At 41.6% G+C, this 23,561-nt stretch overlaps 2 protein-coding genes across 3 annotated transcripts; one reads left to right on the top strand and one right to left on the bottom strand.

Moving 5' to 3' along the window:
• The first annotated feature begins 14,520 nt into the window (after positions 1 to 14,520).
• On the top strand, positions 14,521 to 19,090 carry LOC127306707 (probable serine/threonine-protein kinase WNK4). 2 transcript variants are annotated; one of them, XM_051337395.2, is made up of 7 exons: positions 14,522 to 15,137; positions 15,528 to 15,565; positions 16,417 to 16,644; positions 16,727 to 16,947; positions 17,495 to 17,652; positions 17,732 to 18,122; positions 18,195 to 19,090. In XM_051337395.2, the coding sequence occupies exons 1-7, from the start codon at positions 15,060 to 15,062 to the stop codon at positions 18,917 to 18,919; spliced, it is 1,839 nt and encodes a 612-aa protein (XP_051193355.1). In that variant the 5' UTR covers positions 14,522 to 15,059; the 3' UTR covers positions 18,920 to 19,090. The 2 variants fall into 2 exon arrangements, with proteins under 2 accessions (XP_051193356.1, XP_051193355.1); XM_051337396.2 differs by lacking the exon at positions 15,528 to 15,565 and having other exon boundaries at positions 14,521 to 15,137.
• Positions 19,091 to 21,309: 2,219 nt separating this feature from the next.
• LOC127306709 (uncharacterized) lies at positions 21,310 to 23,217 on the bottom strand. The gene is made up of 3 exons (XM_051337397.2): positions 23,016 to 23,217; positions 22,774 to 22,906; positions 21,310 to 21,667 (listed from the first exon to the last, which is right to left on the bottom strand). The coding sequence occupies exons 1-3, from the start codon at positions 23,127 to 23,129 to the stop codon at positions 21,660 to 21,662; spliced, it is 255 nt and encodes an 84-aa protein (XP_051193357.1). The 5' UTR covers positions 23,130 to 23,217; the 3' UTR covers positions 21,310 to 21,659.
• Positions 23,218 to 23,561: the final 344 nt, after the last annotated feature.

Raw genomic sequence — 23,561 nt, 5'->3', positions numbered from 1 at the left:
GACTACTCACACATCACACCGGAGGCGACCATGGCGGCGTAGAGTCCTCCGGGAGATGATTCCCCTCTCCGGCAGGGTGCCGGAGGCGATCTCTGGATCCCCGAGATGGGATCGGCGGCGGCGGCGTCTCCGGAAGGTTTTCCGTATCGTGGTTCTCGATACCGGGGTTTTCGTCACGGAGACTTTTTATAGGCGAAAGGGCAGGTCAAGAGGCGGCACGGGGGCCCCACACCACAGGGCCGCGCGGCCAAGGGGGGGCCGCGCCGCCCTAGGGTGTGGCCCCTCCGTGGCCCCTCTTCGTCTCTCCTTCGGACTTCTGGAAGCTTCGTGAGAAAATAGGCCCCTGGGCTTTGATTTCGTCCAATTCCGAGAATATTTCCTTACTAGGATTTCTGAAACCAAAAACAGCAGAAAACAAAGAATCGGCACTTCGGCATCTTGTTAATAGGTTAGTTCCAGAAAATGCACGAATATGACATAAAGTGTGCATAAAACATGTAGATAACATCAATAATGTGGCATGGAACATAAGAAATTATCGATACGTCGGAGACGTATCAGCATCCCCAAGCTTAGTTCTGCTCGTCCCGAGCAGGTAAAACGATAAATACGTATAATTTCTCGGAGTGACATGCCATCATAATCTTGATCATACTATTTGTAAAGCATATGAGCTGAGATCAAATCATTCAAAGCAAGTATCTATATTGACATAAGAGATGATAATGCAAGAGTTAGACAAGCTAAAAGTTTTCATGAACTATTGCTTTAAAGACATGCAACCGTACAAAGTTCATTAAAGATGTATTAAGTATTCAGCATAGAAGTTCTATCCTTCATTCCAAGCATCAAGTAAATTTTCACAACATAAGAAGGATTCAGTCAAGTAAACATAAACATGAACATCATGAATCAACTGTTTCGAAGTCTACTCAACCGGTGAGCGCAAGCATTTGGTATTAGCACCAGGATGTTATGGCATAAAGAACGTTAATGGGGGTTTGGAAGGCCAAATGGAAGAAAGGCTTGCAAAGCTGTAAATGACCATTAGACAAGAGGAAACCTTATGATCGAAGCTATGCAAGGAGTAGTGATTGCCATGCAACGGATGCACATAGAGCTATATGTGTATGAAAGCTCTCCAATGGAACTAGTGGGGGTGCATCCAACTTGGTTGCTCACGAAGACCTAGAGCACTTTTGAGGAGGCTCATCATTGGAATATACAACCCAAGTTCTATAGTGTAAATTCCCCACATAGTTATACTAGTAAAACATGAAAAACTCTCTCATATGAATGTAGGTGCTGAACATGAGCACAAATGATGACTATGAATAATGCTGGTGCTAAAACATGAGCACAAGTGTGGATAAAAGATAGTAATGCTGCCCCCTTTTTCTTTATTCTCTTTTTTTCTTTTTTTTTTCTTTTTTTTTTTCTTTTTTTTTTGTTTGTTTTCATTTTCTTTTCTTTTTGTTGGCCTCCACGGCTCTTTCCATTTTTAGGGGCAACATCCTAATATGACAACACACTTTTTGGTACAAATAACTCATAATGAATGAAACATGATGTATGAAACTGTATGCCTCTGCCAGTGTAGCAGGATGTGCAATGATCTAGCGTAACATGGGTAAACCACACATCAGCTGTATATGATCATGCAAAGCAATATATAAATAATAAATGACAACATGGCATGTAATGAAAAAAAAATGGATGTTGCATGGCAATATATCTCGGAACAGCTATGGAAATGCTGTGGTAGGTAGGTATGGTGGTTGTTTTGAGGAGATGTATGGGCTTATGTGTAGGAGAACAAGAGAAAGTTCTCCCACGGGTTTGGATGTACCGGCGAAGTATGCACAATTCTCAATGTGAGCAAAAGGCAATGCACAGTACCGAAGAGGCTAGCAAATTTGGATGGTGGAAGTGCCAAAAACCGTAGCTTAACATTAGTCAAAAAGAACTCACAAGCTTATTGCAAACAACTAGCAGGTTCATCATTAAGAGCATGATTAAAATTTACTCCAAGGAGGGCCGTTCACGGTGGCACAAGTACCCCGCTAGCTCCCTCGACCTTCAGCACAACTTAGTTATTACGATGAACTCTCAGACATGGAAAGCTATCAAGTCCAACTACGCCTTCAACTATTTAAATAGAGTTTGTAGTACGGCACAAGCTTAAAGACAACAATCCACTACTAATTTTAACTCATTTATCCAGCAAGCCTTACCATCTAAATATCTCAAAACATTTGCAAAGAATCAAGTTATCAAAGCTCAATGTTCTACAAGTATTTTATTATACACTACCACATGCAACATTTCCCGTTTCCAACCATACAACAATTTAACGAAGAAGAAACTTTGCCATGAATATTATGAGTAGAAACCAAGGACATATTTGTCCATATGCTACAGCGGAGCGTGTCTCTCTCCCACACAATGAATGCTAGGATCCATTTTATTCAAACAAAACAAAAAACAAAAACAAACCGACGCTCCAAGAAAAAGCACATAAGATGTGATGGAATAAAAATATAGTTTCAGGGGAGGAACCTGATAATGTTGTCGATGAAGAAGGGGATGCCTTGGGCATCCCCAAGCTTAGACGCTTGAGTCTTCTTGATATATGCAGGGGTGAACCACCGGGTGCATCCCCAAGCTTAGGGCTTTCACTCTCCTTGATCATGTTGCATCATACTCCTCTCTTGATCCTTGAAAACTTCCTCCACACCAAACTCGAAACAACTCATTAGAGGGTTAGTGCACATTATAAATTGACATATTCAGAGGTGACACAATCATTCTTAACACTTCTGGACATTGCATAATGCTACTGGACATTAGTGGATCAAAGAAATTCATCCAACATAGCGAAAGAGGCAATGCGAAATAAAAGGCAGAATCTGTCAAAACAGAACAGTTCGTATTGACGAATTTTAAAATGGCACCAGACTTGCTCAAATGAAAATGCTCAAATTGAATGAAAGTTGCGTACATATCTGAGGATCATGCATGTAAATTGGCTTAATTTTCTGAGTTACCTACAGGGAGGTGGACCCAGATTCGTGACAGCAAAGAAATCTGGAACTGCGCAGTAATCCAAATCTAGTACTTACTTTTCTATCAACGGCTTAACTTGGCACAACAAAACACAAAACTAAGATAAGGAGAGGTTGCTACAGTAGTAAACAACTTCCAAGACACAAAATAAAAACAAAGTACTGTAGGTAAAAACATGGGTTGTCTCCCATAAGCGCTTTTCTTTAACGCCTTTCAGCTAGGCGCAGAAAGTGTGTATCAAGTATTATCGAGAGATGAAGTGTCAACATCATAATTTGTTCTCATAATAGAATCAAAAGGTACCTTCATTCTCTTTCTAGGGAAGTGTTCCATACCTTTCTTGAGAGGAAATTGATATTTTATATTACCTTCCTTCATATCAATGATAGCACCAACGATTCGAAGAAAAGGTCTTCCCAATATAATGGGGCAAGATGCATTGTATTCAATATCCAAGACAACAAAATCAACGGGAACCAGGTTATTGTTAATGGTAATGCGAACATTATCAACTTTACCCAAAGGTTTCTTTGTAGAATGATCAGCAAGATTAACATCCAAATAACAATTTTTCAGCGGTGGCAAGTCAAGCATATTATAAATTTTCTTAGGCATAACAGAGATACTTGCACCAAGATCACATAAAGCATTACAATCAAAATCTTTAATCTTCATCTTAATGATGGGCTCCCAACCATCCTCTAACTTTTTAGGAATAGAGGCTTCACGCTCTAGTTTCTCTTCTCTAGCTTTTATGAGAGCATTTGTAATATGATGCGTGAAAGCCAAATTTATAGCACTAGCATTAGGACTTTTAGCAAGTTTTTGCAAGAACTTTATAACTTCAGAGATGTGGCAATCATCAAAATTCAAACCATTATAATCTAAAGCAATGGGATCATCATCCCCAATGTTGGAAAAAATTTCAGCAGCTTTATCACAGGCAGTTTCAGCAGTTTTAGCAGTTTCAGGCAGTTTTTCGCGCTTTGCATTCGAGGTGGAAACATTGCTAACACCAATTCTTTTATTAGTATGAGTAGGAGGTGCAGCAACATGTGTAGCATTAGCATTACTAGTGGTGGTAATAGTCCAAACTTTAGCTATATTCTTCTCTTTAGCTAGTTTTTCATTTTCTTCTCTATCCCACCTAGCACGCAGTTCAGCCATTAATCTTATATTCTCATTAATTCTAACTTGAATGGCATTTGCTGTAGTAGTAATTTTATTATGATGATTCTCATTAGGCAAAACTTTTGATTTCAAAAGATCAACATCAATGACAAGACTATCGACTTTAGAAGCAAGTATATCAATTTTCCCAAGCTTTTCTTCAACAGATTTGTTAAAAGCAGTTTGCGTACTAATAAATTCTTTAAGCATGGCTTAAAGTCCAGGGGGTGAATTTCTATTATTGTTGTAAGAATTCCCATAAGAATTACCATAGCCGTTGCCATTATTATAAGGATATGGCCTATAGTTGTTACTAGAATTGTTCCGGTAAGCATTGTTGTTGAAATTATTATTTTTAATGAAGTTTACATCAACATGTTCTTCTTGTGCAACCAATGAAGCTAATGGAACATTATTAGGATCAATCTTAGTCCTATCATTCACAAGCATAGACATAATAGCATCGATCTTATCACTCAAGGAAGAGGTTTCTTCGACAGAATTTACCTTCTTACCTTGTGGAGCTCTTTCCGTGTGCCATTCAGAGTAGTTGATCATCATATTATCAAGAAGCTTTGTTGCTTCACCAAGAGTGATGGACATAAAGGTACCTCCAGCAGCTGAATCCAATAAATTCCGTGAAGAAAAATTTAGTCCTGCATAGAAGGTTTGGATGATCATCCAAGTAGTCAGTCCATGGGTTGGGCAATTTTTAACCAGAGATTTCATTCTTTCCCAAGCTTGAGCAACATGTTCAGTATCTAATTGTTTAAAATTCATTATGCTACTCCTCAAAGATATAATTTTAGCAGGGGGATAATATCTACCAATAAAAGCATCCTTGCATTTAGTCCATGAATCGATACTATTCTTAGGCAGAGATAGCAACCAATCTTTAGCTCTTCCTCTTAATGAGAAAGGGAACAATTTTAGTTTAATAATATCACCATCTACATCTTTATATTTTTGCATTTCACATAGTTCAACAAAATTATTAAGATGGGCAGCAGCATCATCAGAACTAACACCAGAAAATTGCTCTCGCATAACAAGATTCAGTAAAGCAGGTTTAATTTCAAAGAATTCTGTAGTAGCAGGTGGAGCAATAGGTGTGCATAAGAAATCATTATTATTTGTGGTTGTGAAGTCACACAACTTAGTGTTTTCAGCGTTGGCCATTTTAGCAACAGTAAATAAAGCAAACTAGATAAAGTAAATGCAAGTAAACTAATTTTTTTTGTGTTTTTGATATAGCAAACAAGATAGCAAGTAAAGTAAAACTAGCAACTAATTTTTTTTTTGTATTTTGATTTAGTGCAGCAAACAAAGTAGTAAATAAAACTAAGCAAGACAAAAACAAAGTAAAGAGATTGAGAAGTGGAGACTCCCCTTGCAGCGTGTCTTGATCTCCCGCAACGGCGCCGGAAAAATATGCTTGATGGCGTGTATTTCACACGTTCGTTGGGCAACCCCAAGAGGAAGGTATGATGCGCACAGCAGCAAGTTTTCCCTCAGAAAGAAACCAAGGTTTATCGAACCAGGAGGAGCCAAGAAGCACGTTGAAGGTTGATGGCGGCGGGATGTAGTGCGGCGCAACACCAGAGATTCCGGCGCCAACGTGGAACCTGCACAACACAACCAAAGTACTTTGCCCCAACGAAACAGTGAGGTTGTCAATCTCACCGGCTTGCTGTAACAAAGGATTAACCGTATTGTGTGGAAGATGATTGTTTGCAGAAAACAGTAGAACAGTATTGCAGTAGATTGTATTTCAGTAAAGAGAATTGGACCGGGGTCCACAGTTCACTAGAGGTGTCTCTCCCATAAGACGAACAGCATGTTGGGTGAACAAATTACAGTTGGGCAATTGACAAATAAAGAGAGCATGACCATGCACATACATATCATGATGAGTATAGTGAGATTTAATTGGGCATTACGACAAAGTACATAGACCGCCATCCAACTGCATCTATGCCTAAAAAGTCCACCTTCAGGTTATCATCCGAACCCCCTCCAGTATTAAGTTGCAAAGCAACAGACAATTACATTAAGTATGGTGCGTAATGTAACTAGTGACTACATCCTTGAACATAGCACTAATGTTTTATCCCTAGTGGCAACAGCACAACACAACCTTAGAACTTTCATCCTTTGTCCCAGTGTCAATGCAGGCATGAACCCACTATCGAGCATAAATACTCCCTCTTGGAGTTACAAGCATCTACTTGGCCAGAGCATCTACTAGTAACGGAGAACATGCAAGATCATAAACAACACATAGCATAACTTTGATAATCAACATAACAAGTATTCTCTATTCATCGGATCCCAACAAACGCAACATATAGAATTACAGATAGATGATCTTGATCATGTTAGGCAGCTCACAAGATCCGACAATGATAGCACAATGGGGAGAAGACAACCATCTAGCTACTGCTATGGACCCATAGTCCAGGGGTAGACTACTCACACATCACACCGGAGGCGACCATGGCGGCGTAGAGTCCTCCGGGAGATGATTCCCCTCTCCGGCAGGGGTGCGGAGGCGATCTCTGGATCCCCCGAGATGGGATCGGCGGCGGCGGCGTCTCGGAAGGTTTTCCGTATCGTGGTTCTCGATGCGGGGTTTCGTCACGGAGACTTTTTATAGGCGAAAGGGCAGGTCAAGAGGCGGCACGGGGCCCCACACCACGGGGCCGCGCGGCCAAGGGGGGCCGCGCCGCCCTAGGGTGTGGCCCCTCCGTGGCCCCTCTTCGTCTCTCCTTCGGACTTACGGAAGCTTCGTGAGAAAATAGGCCCCTGGGCTTTGATTTCGTCCAATTCCGAGAATATTTCCTTACTAGGATTTCTGAAACCAAAACAGCAGAACAACAGAATCGGGCACTTCGGCATCTTGTTAATAGGTTAGTTCCAGAAAATGCACGAATATGACATAAAGTGTGCATAAAACATGTAGATAACATCAATAATGTGGCATGGAACATAAGAAATTATCGATACGTCGGAGACGTATCATTGTGTTTTCAGGAAAAGAACTCCGGAAGAAGCTGAAGAATTATTGGCTAAAATAGGCCGGAATCATGATGATTGGGCTACACCTGAACCAACTCCGACGCCGATATTGAAGAAGAGGGGTTTAATTAAATTAAATGATGAAGATATGAGGGAAGCCAAGAAATCTCTTAAGGAGAAGGGTATTAAATCCGAAGATGTGAAAATTTTACCTCCCATAGAAGATTTATGCAAGATAATTCCCCCTTCATCCATGATTGAGGTAAACTCTCTTCAACGCTTTACTAGGGAAGATATTCCGTATTCAAAATCTCCTGCTCAATGCTTAGATGAGTTTGCTAATTATATTGTTAAGCAATAAAATTTTAATATGAGAGTAGAGAATCATTTAATGGAAAATTCTCAAGCTATTAGCAATTTGCATGATATTGTGGAGAGAACCTCCAATGATGTTAAAATGCTTGTTAAACATTTTCATATGGTTCAAACTCAAATTGATCAACTCACTTAAGTGCAAAATGACTTGTTAAAAAATAATTCTAAAGAGAAACATGCTTATGAAGTAACAACTAGAGGCGGTGTTTCTACCCAGGATCCTCTATATCCTGAGGGGCATCCCAAAAGAGTTGAACAAGATTCTCAACGAATTGAACCTAGTGCTCCTTCTAAGAAAAAGAAAAAGAAACATAAAAATGTTGTAGAATCCTCTGAACTTGTTAATGATCCTAATAGTATTTCTATTTTTGATGCTGAAACTGAAAGTGGTAATGAACATGATAAAGATAATGACAAGAATGATGCTTCTGATAAAGAAGAGGTTGAAGATGAACCTGAAAAGCATGCTAAAAATAAAAAGTTTACTAAAGAAGATTTTATTGCTAAGAAACATGGTAATGAAAGCGAACCGTGGGTTCAAAAACAAATGCCTTTTCCTGCTCAGAAACTAAAATCAAAGGAAGAAGAACATTATAATAAATTTTGTGATTGGATGAAACCTTTATTCTTGCAAATCCCTTTGACTGATGCTATTAAATTGCCTCCTTATTCAAAGTATATGAAAGATATTGTCTCTAACAAAAGGAAAATTCATAATGAGGAGATTTCCACTATGCTTGCTAATTACTCTTTTAATGGCAAAGTTCCAAAGAAGTTGGGCGACCTAGGTATACCGACTATTCCTTGTTCTATTAAGAATAATTATGTTAGAACTGCTCTATGTGATTTGGGAGCAGGTGTTAGTGTTATGCCTTTTTCTCTATATAAGAGACTTTATTTAGATAAGTTGATACCGACTGATATATATTTGCAAATGGCTGATAAATCTACCGCTATTCCTGTTGGTATATGTGAGGATGTTCCTGTTCAAGTTACTAATAACTGCTTGATATTAACTGATTTTGTTGTGTTGGAAATGCCTGAAGATGATAATATGTCTATTATTCTTGGGAGACCTTTTCTTAACACCGCAGGGGCTGTTATTGATTGCAATAAAGGAAAATTTACTTTCAATGTCGATGACAAGGAGCATACCGTTTATTTCCCCAAGAGGATTGATAAAGTATGTGGAGTTAATACCATTTCTAATGTGAGAACTATCAAAGTGGGACCTATTGATTGTCCTATATATGAACCTAAAGAAGGATATCAAAATATTATGATTGGATCCATATCAATACAATTCAAGGTAACATGATTGATTTGAGGTTTATTTCTTCTTATGCTATGTAAAATTTATTTGGTGGCAAGACTTGATCAACCTTGTTAACAAATACTTTTTATATGCATAGAGGAGGTAAACAACATCTCTTTCTTCCTCCACTTGTTCTATTTGCTGCAGCACTTTTGTTTTGCAAAGTTCTTTAGTCAATTAGAGATTTCAAAATCTTTTTCTGCCCAGTAATAATAAATTTAATACCCAGAAATGTGCATTTTTCAAAGTTTTCAAAAATTAACAAAAATTATACCGTTGGTCTTATTTTTCGAAGAGGCACCTGGGAGCACATGGGGATGACCAGTGGGGCACCCCAGGGTGGCACCCCACAGGCCGGCGCGGCCAGCAAGGGGGGCGCGCCACCCTGTTGTGTGGGCCCCTCCTTGCCCCACTACTTCATCTCTTTCTTCCATCTCATTCTCTCTCCCGAAACAACTCGCACCAGCTTTCTCTCACTCGTGTTTCTGCTCAAGAGCTCAAGATTTCTCGATCTCTTTGCTCAGCCCAGATTTCTGTCTGAAATTTGGCACATTTGCTCTCCGGTATGTGACTCCTCCGATTATCCAAGTAGAATTTTGTTTGGTTGAGTATATCTTGAATATTTTGCTGCTGTAGGTAACATGTTTAGTGAGCTTGCATGCTTGTTCTAAGTTGTAAAAACTAGTTTTGATGCATGATTAGTACTCTAGCAAGTTCCTATAGTAGTTTCCCTCAATTATATGTCACCAAATCAAATTTTATATTGTTTGTTGAAAAGTTTCAAAAAAGGAGTGGAATAGCCATCAACTAAATCAACAAGAATTGGAGGTGCAACAAGTTATGAGAGTTAATCGCGAAGAGGAAGTATACCCCTCTTACTACTCGTGCACAGATTTCATGAGAAGTGCAGGAATCTTGCGAGATGTTCAAAATCTAATTTCCCGTGCAGGGTTGGATGATTTTGTTGTTGGTGAACCATGCCAATATGCAAAATTTACTATGTCTGTAGTGCAGGATTTTGAATTCAATTGGTCGCAATCTAACCCCATGGTTCGGTACAAAATTTATAATAAAACTGTCAACTTGCCTTTCGATGATTTTTGTGCAACAATTAGAGTGCCGCAATGGGGATCATGCGAGAAGATAAGGGGATCGCCGCAAGAGCTCTTGAATCTCTACAAGATGATTTGTCAAGGAAGAAGCTTCTCAGAGGATAGTGGTAAAATCAGTAGTATTCATATTGCTCGTCGATGCGTGTCTCAAACAAGGTGAGTTGCTCCTTGAACTCTTGGCATTGTGTCCATAGATTGTGTTGGGTAGCCAACCTCTCGGTGTTGCGTAGGACTTCACCTTCCCTTGCTTCGTCTCCGTTCCTATCCATGATATCAAGGCAAGAGCTATATGGTGGTGGTTAGTGGAGAGACTACCTTCGGGTCTTACCTTGAAGTGATGGAATTGGATCAACTAACGATACCGAGAGCAAAATGATTTGTGTTGGGGTACTCACACAAAAACACATGCAAAAGCTAGCAAATATGGTGGTAGGTTAGGATGGTGGGAAGCCAAATTGGAAAATCCAAGATCAAGCGTATTTTTAAAAGTGGGTAAGCTCCAAAAATCAAATGTCCAAATGGTGATCACGAAAACACAAAAGATGTGGAACGCACACACAAGATAAGTGGGGTTAGTGTGACCAAGGAATGGGCGGAAAAAGATAAAAACCAACCAACAAGGTGGTGCCCGGTGTTACACTAACACAAGGAGAGACAAAGCTTTAGTTGCGAACGGAGAGACACCAAGATTTACACGCGTCCTCTCTTCTCGTGTCTCTCTTTTGCTTAAAAGCTTTTTGCTCTTTTGTGTTTGGTGGCACTTGACACTCTTTTTGATTGTAGCACGTGGACACTTTTTGTGTTTTGTCGGGCTTTTTGTCGCACTAGATTAGCGTTAGCCTCGCTTTTGCTATTTTGCCACACGAGTTTTCTTATAAGCTTGACTCAACACTACGCACACACTTCACAACGGGGACACGTGCAATGTCTCGCAACACTTGACACACAATGCTCGGGAGGTTTGGATCGCAAAAGGAGAGGGGACTTGCAAGTTATACCTAGATGTGGCGTAGGCGGTGATGATCACTCTACTTGCAATATGGTGGTGGGATCAAGAGTACGTTTGCAAGTCGGGGTGCCGAGAGTGTCGTCGCTTGCGTCGGAGCTGCGGGTTAGTGTTACACACAAGGCACTCAAACCAGAAAAGCAAACACAAAGGTGAAGTCGTGGTCGAAATTGGGGCTGGCGATCTTGGCTTGTTCTTGGCGGAAGTGCCGGCCTGGTTGGGGCGGCAGTGCCGGCCTGGATGCGGCGGCAGTGCCGGCCTAGCAGGGGCGGCAGTGCCGGGCCCTGATGAACAGCTCGAACTGTTCTTCGCGATTTGTGGACCAGAATCGACCAAAACGTCAAAACTCGATGGAATTGAGGTCTAGAAAGTGGGGGAAACGTAGATCAACCAGAGGGGCACGAAATCCATGGATCAAAACCACTAAAAACGCAACAAAATCACAGATCCGACCAAAGGCAATTTAGGGCTATTTTTGGGGAATTTTTTGGAATTTTTTTTGGGGAAAATTGGATGGATGGGGGTCAAATCCGGACTAACCAAGAGCTTCTGATACCATTTGATGTGGCCTAAGAGCTAGGATGTGCCTAGATCCCACGAATTTGACCAAGTGAGTGGATGGGAGAGATGGGAACGGGGAAGAACACACACAAGATCCAAATACAAACACACACAACCCAACACAAACCAAATTTACTCCCTTGGTAGGTTAGACCAAGCCAATAGAACCACTTCTTAGAGAGACCCTTGGGTAGAATCTAACAAGTGGGAGATTGGTGAGGAGATCTCAACTAGAACTTGGATGAGAGAGGGGGTAGCCTTGAATCATCCATGAAGAGCAGAAATCCTTCAAGAGTGCCTTGGATACAAAGAACTAGGTTCTAGGGAGACAAAGCTCAAAGTAGTTTAAGCCAAATCTTGTCTAACCCTAATCTGGGGAGAGGGGTGAGGTACTTATAGGTCCAGATTCGTACAGGGGTAAAATGGGCATTACATAAATTATCCTGGTCCATAGATGGGAAATCAACGGCTGTGATGAAGTCAACATAGGTGGGGCCGGCAGTGCCGACCCTGGTCTTCTTCGCGTCTTCGACGGGTGGGGCAGCGATCTTGGCGTACGGAGGCACGATGCCGGGGTGAGCAGCCGGCGATCTTTGGCATCCGGCCGAGCGATCTTGGGGTGTCGAGGCCGGTAGTGCCGGTCCTGGGCGTTTGTCTCCTGCTGGCGTCCTTCTTCTCCTTCTTCCTTGTCCAACATCGGGTCTCCAGTGACGTACTTCTTTCGAGGCTCGTATCTGATGACACAAAGCATATCGGCTTGAGGTAGCATCCCATCCAAAGTAGTTCCAAGATTGAGCGTCGAGAGGATTGAGTTCACCTTTTCATGTAGGGCTTTCACCCGAGCTCGAGTCATAGGTCCACTTGGGGGAGTGGTTGGTTTTGATGTAGTGTCATCCTTAGGCGGGGCTGCATCAATATTTTCCTTGCTAAATGTGTTTTGGGTGTTCATTCTTAACCAAAGTGTGTTTTGTTGTGTGCTAGTTTTTTAGGTAGATTTGATGTAAAGCACGAGACCGTGATCGACCCCTCAAAAGTGGAAAGATCGACAAAGGGATTTGTAGTTTCTCTAGTTGTTTAGAGTGCTAGGATTTTGAACTATGAGGAGGGCATGAATTTTCGAGAAAGAGCGTATATTAATATCACGAGAATACCAGTTACATCCAGCCTCTGCAACAACGCATTGCCCTAGCGGCATTACGGATGCACATATAAAAAATACAATAAAAGAAAAGTCCTGCTACATTGATCTATTACTTTTAGCATCCGTAATAACACCACCTAGACAGCACCATAAGTCTAGCTTCTCCAAAAGAGATACCTCCAAGAAGGGAATAGTGCTAAAGCGACGTCGCCCGATTATAGATCTTAAGTTTTCACCCTGGAGAAAATCCTCCTCACAAAACAATGCCTTCAACAAGCCTATTGCCAGGAACAACCAATTAAGGCCATACCTTGGATTTTCACCATGAAAGGTAAAACTTTTAACTTCTCATGTGCAATCGCCCTCTCTTATGATACCGATGCTCCAAATCTCGAATAACCAAGCCAATTCCTCATCGCCACAAAAACTCGAACCACCATTGCTAGTCCTCAGACCTAGGCTTCCATGACATTCTCCGCCAACTGACTTCACCATGGAACAATAAAGCGTGCCCCATGATAGTAACAACAAGCAGAGCTTCGCAACGCTCACTCTGAACCAAAGGATTATAGAAAAACATGGGTGTGCACGACCGAATCCCAGCCGATTCGGCTATTTTCATGCATGAATCGCCCAGTGGAGTTTGCCGGCGGTGCTTAAGACACTCCAACCAGGTAGTGGGGACAGACATCCGATAGATCATCATCTTGGCGCAAGTTGGAACCCTAGGACCGCCACCTTTATTCAAACCGAGCTAGTCGCCCCCACGCCACTCGCCGGCACCCTATTGGATCTGCCGCTCCAAACCTCACCGGCTAGGCCAATCGAAGAAGAAGATGGTAGAACATGTCGATCTTCTGCCAGATCCATCCGAACCATGCAGCGAAGAGGAGCCCCCGTCGTCGGTTAAAGCGTCGTCGTGAAAGACCTCCGCCACCACCCATGCTCCACATGCGCCGCCCCCATTGACGACCCGTCTTGCGCATAGGAGACCGTCGGAGCTCGCCCGCCCTCAACCCCCATCAGTGAGGAGGGCTTGAATAATGGAAGGTAAGGGTGAAATCAAGACGTACACAAAACATTTATGCACCCACAAACCTTACCATGATCATGAGGTGATGACCCGCAAACTCAAATGTTGTTGGCTTTGCGATAAAGATTTCGAGCCAGTCAACACGGAAAGTTCTAGTGTGTATTTATTCTAGATAAATGATATACTTTTTGTGTTTATACTTGTTGTACTGTTCCCTCCGTTCCTGAATATAAGTCATATAGTTTTTCAAGAAAAAATCTAGAATATAGTCTTTAGTGCGACACTATGTAATTTTTTTAAGAATTTGATTATATTTTCTTATCTTATGGAAAGTCCTCTATTATCTCATGTCAAATGTATAGGGGTAATCCCGCCCAAACCTGGTGTAATTTTATCTCAATATGTGTTATTTAATTTCCGTGCCAAAAACTATATGGCTTGTATTATTTAAGAGGCTTGTATTATTTAAGAAAGGAGGAAGTGATAAATCTGGATTAGCTGATAGTGCATACAATTTGCTGTAATTTCCATGAGCGCCTATGCATAACAACTAATCTACATGAAAAACAAATGAAGGCAAAACTCATTTTACATTTTCTAAATTTCGTTTCAAAATCTTCAAAATTTTAAAAATCAATATCTCCTCTTTTGTTTCTCAAAAAACAATCTCATCCTTTTGTTTTAATCTCCTCTTTTGTTTTAAATAAACAGAAAGCTCTGCCACCCTAACCGAGCAGTTGCTATTTCTCCTCTTCCCACATTTTCCTCCTCACCACCACCAACCTCCCTCTTATTCCTCCTCGCCTCCATCCTCGGACATCTCTGCGCAACTAAATCGCTAATCCAATCCCACCTTCCATGGCCGCCGCCTCCGCCTCCCCTTATCCCTAGCGCTGCATCGGGGAAGCCGCCATGATGGGTTCTGCATACGCCGCCGGTAGGAGACCGACCGCCGGAGAATGAGGTGCAGCCCCGGGAGCGTTCCATCTGCCGGTTGCCGGGCCATGGCTGCCGTAGGGCGGGTGAATCTGACGTCGCTGGGCAGCCGCCCACGAAGAATGCGGCCTTCATACGCGCCGTTCTCCGAGCCCTTCACTGAATGTCCGGCCCTGGACGCGCCGTCATCCCCTTCCAGACAGGCGGCCTGCTGTGCATAGCAGGCGCTCCGTCCAGCTTTCTCCTGCGATCTTGTTTTCCGTTTCTTTCCGGTTCCTGTCTGCTGGTGCGTCTGTAGATTCGTTTCTGTGTGAGGGTGATCCGAAATGGAAGTGTTTGGTGATCGGGATGAGGCGGCCGATGCTGAATACGTGGAGGTGGATCCGACCGGGCGATACATGCGTGTATGTTTTCCTTTAGTTGATTTATTTTCTGATTGATCTCTCTTGCACTTCGATTTATTTAATTGGTACATGATAATGTAGTTTATTTAGCTTGGAGTGAAATTGTGCATGTAGTATGAATTTTCATGTTTACAGTCCGTTATGCAAAACATATATTTTCAGTATTATTGTTGCTTCATGCTAGTCTGTTGGTGGATTTGGGCACACTGCCAAATAGTTAGTAATTAAAAGTTGGATTGGAAGTTCAGAACTATATCAACATATGCACTATGAAAATGTTGCCAATCAGTCTTTTCATTTTAAAAATTTAGCGCATAAAGGCGTTTATAAAATGATCAACAAACCAATCTCTGCCTGCTGTATTATCTGAATTACTTTTCCTTGGTGCAGTACAATGAGGTCTTGGGAAGAGGAGCTTTCAAGACTGTGTATGCCCTCATCGTCATATATATTTTTTCACTTCATGTTTCTTTATCAATGAGAACTCTTTTGATTACGGTTCGCAATCGGCCATCTCATTTCTATTCACAAACTGAAAAAGATTGGCATTAACCATTATGAAATAGTGTTGTTAACACATCGAAATAATCAATAGCTTCTACTAAGATAATTTATTTTGTCACATTTAACAAGATGTTGATTCAGTCATTATCACCATAATGTGTATTGTTCGCAATTTATAAGTCATTCCATTTTATATGGAGGTGTTACAGTTATTAATATTTTACTAATGCACATGCTCAATTGTAGGCTTGTAGCTACTAGCCATAGCTACATGAATCGTTTGTTGCTGTTTTACTTTGATTAAAACAACCAGAAAGTTCTCAATCATGTTATTTCTAGTAATGTAGTAGTTCTCAATCATTTTCTGGCCTCCTGGCAGCCATTTTGTAACCATATGTGCCAAACGAGTACATAGGAGATAATATAGACTGAATCTCATTTTCTGGCCTCCTGCCAGCCATTTTGTAACCATTGGTGCCAAACGACTACATAGCCACATAGGAGATAATATAGACCGAGCAGAAAACTACTGATCAACCTTTGGTTTGGAAGTTATTTGGACCGAGGGTACTATCATCATTTTAGATAGATGTAGTCTCTCTAAAATATTTTGGACACTGTAGCAGCTTCAAGTGAATATATTGATATTGAACAAAATAACTGCACAATTGTAATGCTACATTTACTTATTTTTCTGTTCTACTTATCTACAAAGCCCTCCGGACTCGTACATAGGCCTGTTGTAACTTGCGTTTCTTTCTTAATTTCGGTTTAGTTACAAGGCATTTGATGAGGCTGAAGGTATCGAAGTTGCATGGAATCAAGTCAACATAGATGAGGTGATGCAGTGTCCAGATAATCTTGAGAGACTGTACTCAGAAGTTCATCTACTGAAATCCCTCAAGCATGAAAATGTAATGAAGTTCTACAACTACTGGGTTGATGATCAAAAGAAGACAATTAATGTTATTACGGAGTTGTTCACATCTGGAAGTCTTAGGCAGTAAGTAACGATTGACAACCGTGATCTTCTGCTACTTCCATGCTTATTGAGGAATGACACTGTTACAACTTTGCGTCTCTAGTTACCGTCGGAAGCATCCACGCGTTGATTTGAAGGCGATAAAGAATTGGGCAAGACAGATTCTTCATGGATTAGACTACCTGCACAGCCAACAACCTCCTGTTATCCACAGAGACCTGAAGTGTGATAATATTTTTGTTAATGGCAATCATGGAGAAGTTAAGATTGGAGATCTTGGGCTAGCTACAGTTATGCAAACGCCTAAAGCAAGAAGTGTTATTGGTAATAATCTTTTGGCTGTTTGTTGTTTCCTATGTTATTTCCAAACAAATATGTTATGAGCCTTTGATCTGGCGAGACAACTTTGTGACCATGTTAAGTTTTGCCCCCATCCACAGCCAAGAAGTAGCTAATGACCTGACTTGACTTGTGCGTATTTAAACCTCGTGTCTTACGATCTCAAGTACTCAACGTGGCCAAATTATGGTCTGAAGTTTCCATTAACTGATGTGGTTTCTTTTGAAATCAACTTGCACCTATGGTCTTGAATTATTCTCTTGCATAACTGTAATAACCTATCCTTATACCCCTGTAAACCATGGTCTTAATCACATGTTGATCTTGTGCTACTCTTACAGTATCTTCTACAGAACGTGGGTGCTGTATGAATTACGAAAACCAAGTTGGCATCTGTTTTTCTCAGTTAGACATGTTATTTGGCTGTGGATTTCTAGCAGCCTGTTCTTAAGCTTAACCCATTCTCTCTACAAAATTTTGCATCGCACCTGATATACCCCTACAGCATGAGAACTTATCTTTCTTTTGGCAGGCACTCCTGAATTCATGGCACCTGAGCTATATGATGAGAATTATGATGAACTGGTTGATATCTACTCATTCGGTATGTGCATGTTGGAGATGTTCACACTTGAGTATCCCTACTGTGAATGTAAAAATCCAGCTCAAATCTTTAAGAAAGTATCCAAGGCAAGTGTGTCTTGATTTATTTTTGTTGAGTTTTGCTTTAACCCAACATCCTGTCTAAATTACTGCCCCTGATGTTTAGGGTGTGAAACCGGCTACCCTGTCTAAAATTGCAAATCCTGAAGTGAAGCATTTCATTGAGAAATGTTTAGTTCCTGCTTCTCAGAGGTTGTCTGCAAAAGAACTATTGCAAGACCCATTTCTTTGCGCCAATAAGGAAAATAGCTTTGTTGACACTATGGTTCCGTCATCAACACCCAAAGCAGTAGAAATCTCTCTGGATTCTTTGCACATGGACGTTGACACTCGCGAATCAATATGTGCTAGCCCATGCAAGAAAAATGTTCTTATTGCTCCACATACATCTGTGTTGGAGTTCACCAGAACTAACAGAAACACAGAACTAAATCTGAAGGGCGAGAAACTTGATGACAGTTCAGTCTCACTGGTTCTGCGAATTGCTGATTTGTGTGGTAGGTCTGATGTTTTATTGTTTGGAACTCAGGTTGCTGTTTTTCTATACATCGTCACCTTCTCTTTTGCAGGGCAAGCAAGGAATATTCATTTCCTCTTCTACCTGGAATCTGACACGGCTATGTCTGTTGCTTCTGAAATGGTTGAACAGTTGGAGTTAGCGGACTGCGATGTTACTTTCATTGCTGATTTTATTGACCTTTTGATAGTAAATCTTGTTCCTGAATGGAAACCAGCAGTAAGTCCATATATGGAATCTAAAAGAGGTGAAAGCGATCAAGCAATTATCTCCCAACAGAACCTGCCAGCGATGGCACCTGGTTATGTGCTAGTTCAGAGTATGATGCATTCTGAAGATACCGGTCCATTATCGAGTAACTATCTTGATTCTGTATCAAGTGCAACTAACCTAAGGGGACCAAAGGGCTCTGAAGGGTCGGACCTTTCTGTGCAGCTTGTTGGGAGTTCTGGAAGTCCAAGTTATGATGAGACCGATGACACTGGGACTATGCATTGTGGTGGGTACAAAGAGGGAATGGTTAAACTAGACCGTACGCATGTATTAGGTGACGGGTCAAGGAACATTTCAATTTTCCAAATAGGTGAAGCATCACCTGGTTCGGAGCTGTTAAGTGGTTGCTCTTCAATTTCCATTACTGATAGTCAAGATGCGCCAACTGGGGATTTTGATTTTATTGAAGACCAGTACAAGCATTGGTTTGATGAAATAGCAAAGATACGGGAAGAAGCAATGGAAGGAGGCCAGGAAAAGTTGTTACCAGATAATGATGGTTAAATTCAAGTATTTTGTCTCATCTGAACTTCATAAAAATGTTCAGATGTTACTTCCTCATGTTCTACAACTTTTTTTTTTGCCTCGTACAGATGTAGGTTCTAATAATTAGTAGGAAATGTTGGCATTAATGTAGATTGGACTGTTGTGAAGTTGTTTAGATAGCTTTGAATATTCGAGTGCGGACGTTTGGAGCACAGGGCTCCATGTAGCCCTTTTTTAACAATTCAAGAAACAGCTTTTCAAAATTCCAAAAATTCTAGATATAGGAAATAATGTAATCTACCAACATGAGAAAATCTCAACTTAAAATACCCAGTATTTGGGGCAGCACAAAAATGACAAAACTCTGACATCTAAAGTAGTTAAGCCCAAAATCTAAGTACATTATTATCTATATAACTTTTTCCAGAAATTTTTGAAACTTCAAATTCGTGTTTTCAGATTTTGAAAAATAAAAGGCTCTATGTAGCCTGAGCTCTAATGTGAATTTTGGTTATTCCTATTTCCTAGCATTATTAATGGGTCTTCCCAAATGCAATGGTTGGTGCCATACCCATACGGCTGTAGAAGGTTTTAGCTTTGGAGTAATTTCCTAACTATTTCATAGTTTTGGGGCCTCTTGATTCAAACGATTTGCATAGGAATTTTGTAGGATATAAATTTTAAAGAATTTTTTCTATGATGGTTGTTTGATTTGTAGGATTACATAGGATTTTTTTTAAAGGAATCTTTTGCACTAGATTTCATAGGAAATCTAATATCCATTCCAACCTCTTTTTTAGAATCTTTTGCTTTTTCTGTGATGTAATCAAACAAACTTTTATGCAATTCATTTAAGACTTGAGTGGGTATGTCATTGCAATCTTACGTTTTTCTAGCGTACGAATCAAAGAGAGCAGTTGTGCATGAAACATTCAGTTATCTTTGCATGTTGGTTAATCCCTGTGGGTGTTTTTATTTGTCCCATTATTGTTTTACGTGTCATTAACAAGTGGTCCCAAATTCCACATCAGCCGAAAATGCAATGGTTGTGATATGGGATGGCCCGATCTTCTCAGTAAGCAACGGTGGTGATGATGATCACGGGGGTGATGGCAGCGGAGAAACACGACGATGTAGTGGATGATAACTTGTATGACGCAACGAGATCTCTCGATTGGTCCCTGTCACCAATGCAACAGCTCTCAACCCTGCAGGATATTCCCAACTCCACACACTTGCGCACGTAGCCGCCGACCACGAAGCGGTAAGTTGCAACCGTCTAATTCCCAATGGAACAGCAGATCACACAAGACTTTTTCAGGGTCTACACAATATCAAGCAATATGGTGTAGGGATTCAATAGTTTTGCTAGAGCAAACAACTAAGAACTAGGGTTTATCTTAAACGTGGTCTAAAGCAGCTAGGGGGCGTCCTGGGGACTTATATAGGCGTCCGGGATGACTTCTGGTCGAAAAGATACAAGAATAACCGACCCAGAATAGATCTGGTCGAGACAGACTCGGACGGATCCGGTCTGGAATCCGGTCAGCCGGGCCAGGGACCGGGCCGGCCGGTCTGGCATCCGGTCAACCGGGCGGCAACCGGAAAGTTCGCAAAACTTCGTCCGGTTTGGCTCGGGTACGATGCGTCCGGTTGGCGCCCGGTCAACCGGGCCAGGGACCGGGCTGGCCGGTCTGGAGGCCGGTCTAACCGGATGCTGGACCGGCCTGGACGTCGACTTCTCCTCTCGCGCATGCCTCCCGCTCCCCCCTCGCGCGTCCATGAGATATCTTCATGTCCAGCTCCATGTCCAGCTTCACGTCTATCTTGACGTCCGTCTTCATGTCCAGTTGCTCCTCTACTCCTCGTGCGATGCTCGTCTCCTCTTGATACCTGATGATACATAAGTAATAGGACTTAGGCAGTATAAAGTTCTCATCAATCAAAGTACCGTTTAGAAACATGTTCACCTGTTGTTTAAGTAGCTTCGCACGAGCCCTTGTAATTGGTCCAATCCGAACTTCATTGGACTTGAGCTTCACAACAGGTTCATCTTCATTTATCAATGACGGAGGTAGTGGTGTAGTAGGGATGTCCTCATCAGGTTGTTGACATGATCCCAAATCGTCTATCGCTTGGCAAAAACATCCAATAGTTGCAGCATCCGATAGTTGCTGAAACATTCAATCTTCCTTGATCGTCAATTCCCAGTATCTCTTGGAAGTTGATATTCTATTCCAGAAATCTCTTTCCTACAGACTCCTTTAGAAGGTACAAATTTGTTCCAATTTTGTGAAGACTACAAAATTCACTGCACTTGTAAGATCGTGATACGAATATTTTTTTTTAAAAGGAAACGGAAAGATCAAAATTCTTGCAAACCCATACATGCTTCAGGTTGCAAGACAGACAGGAAACCCAATGTGGCATCAATTTGGCAATGGTGGTTGCATAGGAATTCAATACACCAAATGAACACCTCTAGCACCAAAATAAATCCAGTTCCACATAAGAAAACGTGTACAATGACCAAACTAACATTGAAGGGAAATTCTCCACAGCAGCACAACAAGATGTATGACTTTGTTTTCCAGAAGATTGATGGCCTTTGACAAGTTATATGCCACATCATAAGTTGACTAGCAGAAGCTTTACATGTCCGCATGTCTAATACTTTGAAGTTTCAGAACACTTGTAGATACGGTCCTAATAGTACCTACATCTGTCAAAAGTATGTTTCTCCATTGTGGCAATCTGATCATGTACCTGAAAAGCAAATTCATCATGTGTATATTAGAACAAATACCCAAGGCTACTGGTGTGTAGTCGGTACATTGTAATTTTGTACAACGTCAGCCATGTTTACAAAAAGTATTATCTAAGATCACAGTCGAAAAGAGAGAGAAGGAATTAAGCAAGTCATTGCGTGCATGATCCATCTACAGTGTGCCACTACCTCAGTAACAACCAGCAAGGTAGTAGCAGTGTAGCACCCACAGCAGTTCAGTGGCCTCGATATGCAACTTGAGAGTACAGTGCTCTACTTGAAGGGGACCAGTTGGTGTGATTTACTCTCAAGTTTAATGACTTTACGCACACATTGCGTATAGGGACCGGGCACGACAGTGCTCGTTTGCCACACCAATTTGTTTGAGTGGCCATGCCTATGGGCAGCTAGGCTGGCTGCAATATAAGTAGCAATGGTCGTCGTCAGGTGCCAATCAAACGCACCACATGCCAGTGTAGCATGAGTAAATATATGCCATGGCGTCTGTCACCCAGGGGATGGCTTTTATTTGCGGGGAGGGATTACATACTATTAGTCTAGAGAGAAACACTTCAATTTTAACGATATAGACCCGCAACTTGGGAGTTCCATGTCCCAAGTCAGGTCACCCACAACACCATCAACTGTGTATAAAAACAAGTATAAAATTGCCTGAGCCATGGGGGTAACAGGATCATGCTTCCAAATAAGCTAGGTGTGAACTATACTCTTTAAAACAATAGTGCACAGGAAACGTTTCTAAGTAATAAAAAGTTCCTAAGCTATATTTGCATAACAAAACAACTACACTGAACTTTTGGTAAATTATTCAGTATATAGTATAATTCATCCAAAGAAGAACCGTGAAGAAAATCCCTTTAGTGGTGCCAAATTGAGCATGAGAACCAATTATTCCAAGGAGTTTGCAACAAAAATGAACAATGAATGCTAAATTTCTAAATAAAAAAAAACAGTTTGTATAAAACTTCTGAATAAAACCGGTAGAAGAATCAGCAATCCCTACTTACGCAACCAGTTGAATATAGAGCAAAAAGAACAATCGATTATCCCAATATATAGCTAAGCTAAAGGATGAAGAGCTCACCCTCGGTCTTGGGGGCGGATTGCTTGGGCTCAGCCTCAGTCTTGGGGGCGGACTGCTTGGCCTCACCGTCAGTCTTGGGGGCAGATGCCGCGGACTCCACCTCCCTCTTAGCCAGCCTCGCCTTCTTCACAATCTGCACCAGACGAGCGTCAAACCAACTCAATCGAGGCACCGGAATAAAACGAAACAAGGGGAGCAAGGAGGCGGAGTTGGGGTGGCGGCGGCAAAGACTCCGGGCAAACCTTGTTTTTGATGGGGCAGACGTACGGGCAGGTGGGGCAGAAGAGGCGCAGGCGGTGGCCGCCGGTGGCCGGCTGGATCTGCAGCAGCATCCCGCACGCCGGGCAGAAGTCCATCGCTCGCCGCCCTTGTCTGTCGCTTCCGCCGGTCGTCGGCGGCTGAAACCACCGCCGCTTAAACCCTACGACAGAGGAGTTGGGGGCGTTTTAGGTTTGGGCCCGGCGTGACGGCAGTGGACTTCAACTAATGTGAAGTTCAGCCCATAGATTGTGGGCCCGTCCATCAAATGGGGAATTGTTGGCTCATGGGAATCACATGTGGATGTTTTTTTTTTTGTCTCAAAAAAAACATGGGATGTTTTTCTGAGAGAGAAAAAAAAGTCAAGTTTGATGTTATTTCGTTCCAACGTGAGGTCATATACGACCAAGTGCAAACATTCCTCTGCCAACTCAAGTTGAACTTTCATGTAAAAAACTGAACTCATATGAAATTTAGATTAAATCGTTAGATGTTTATGTCATTATAAAGCTTAAGCTTTGCGGTCAACC

Source organism: Lolium perenne, chromosome 6 (assembly GCF_019359855.2).
Source record: "Lolium perenne isolate Kyuss_39 chromosome 6, Kyuss_2.0, whole genome shotgun sequence".
NCBI classification, from domain to species: domain Eukaryota; kingdom Viridiplantae; phylum Streptophyta; class Magnoliopsida; order Poales; family Poaceae; genus Lolium; species Lolium perenne.
This window is presented reverse-complemented; position numbering and strand designations above follow the sequence as displayed.

What these genes read in the sequence shown, in the direction of transcription:
- LOC127306707 (XM_051337395.2), top strand. Translation starts at nt 15,060, where the DNA reads ATGGAAGTGTTTGGTGATCGGGATGAGGCGGCCGATGCTGAATACGTG. An exon ending in AGAGGAGCTTTCAAGACTGT is followed by an intron (nt 15,566 to 16,416) that starts GTATGCCCTCAT and finishes ATTTCGGTTTAG; the next exon opens with TTACAAGGCATTTGATGAGG. An exon ending in TAAAGCAAGAAGTGTTATTG is followed by an intron (nt 16,948 to 17,494) that starts GTAATAATCTTT and finishes TTCTTTTGGCAG; the next exon opens with GCACTCCTGAATTCATGGCA.
- LOC127306709 (XM_051337397.2), bottom strand. Translation starts at nt 23,129, where the DNA reads ATGGACTTCTGCCCGGCGTGCGGGATGCTGCTGCAGATCCAGCCGGCC. An exon ending in TCTGCCCCATCAAAAACAAG is followed by an intron (nt 22,907 to 23,015) that starts GTTTGCCCGGAG and finishes CGTCTGGTGCAG; the next exon opens with ATTGTGAAGAAGGCGAGGCT.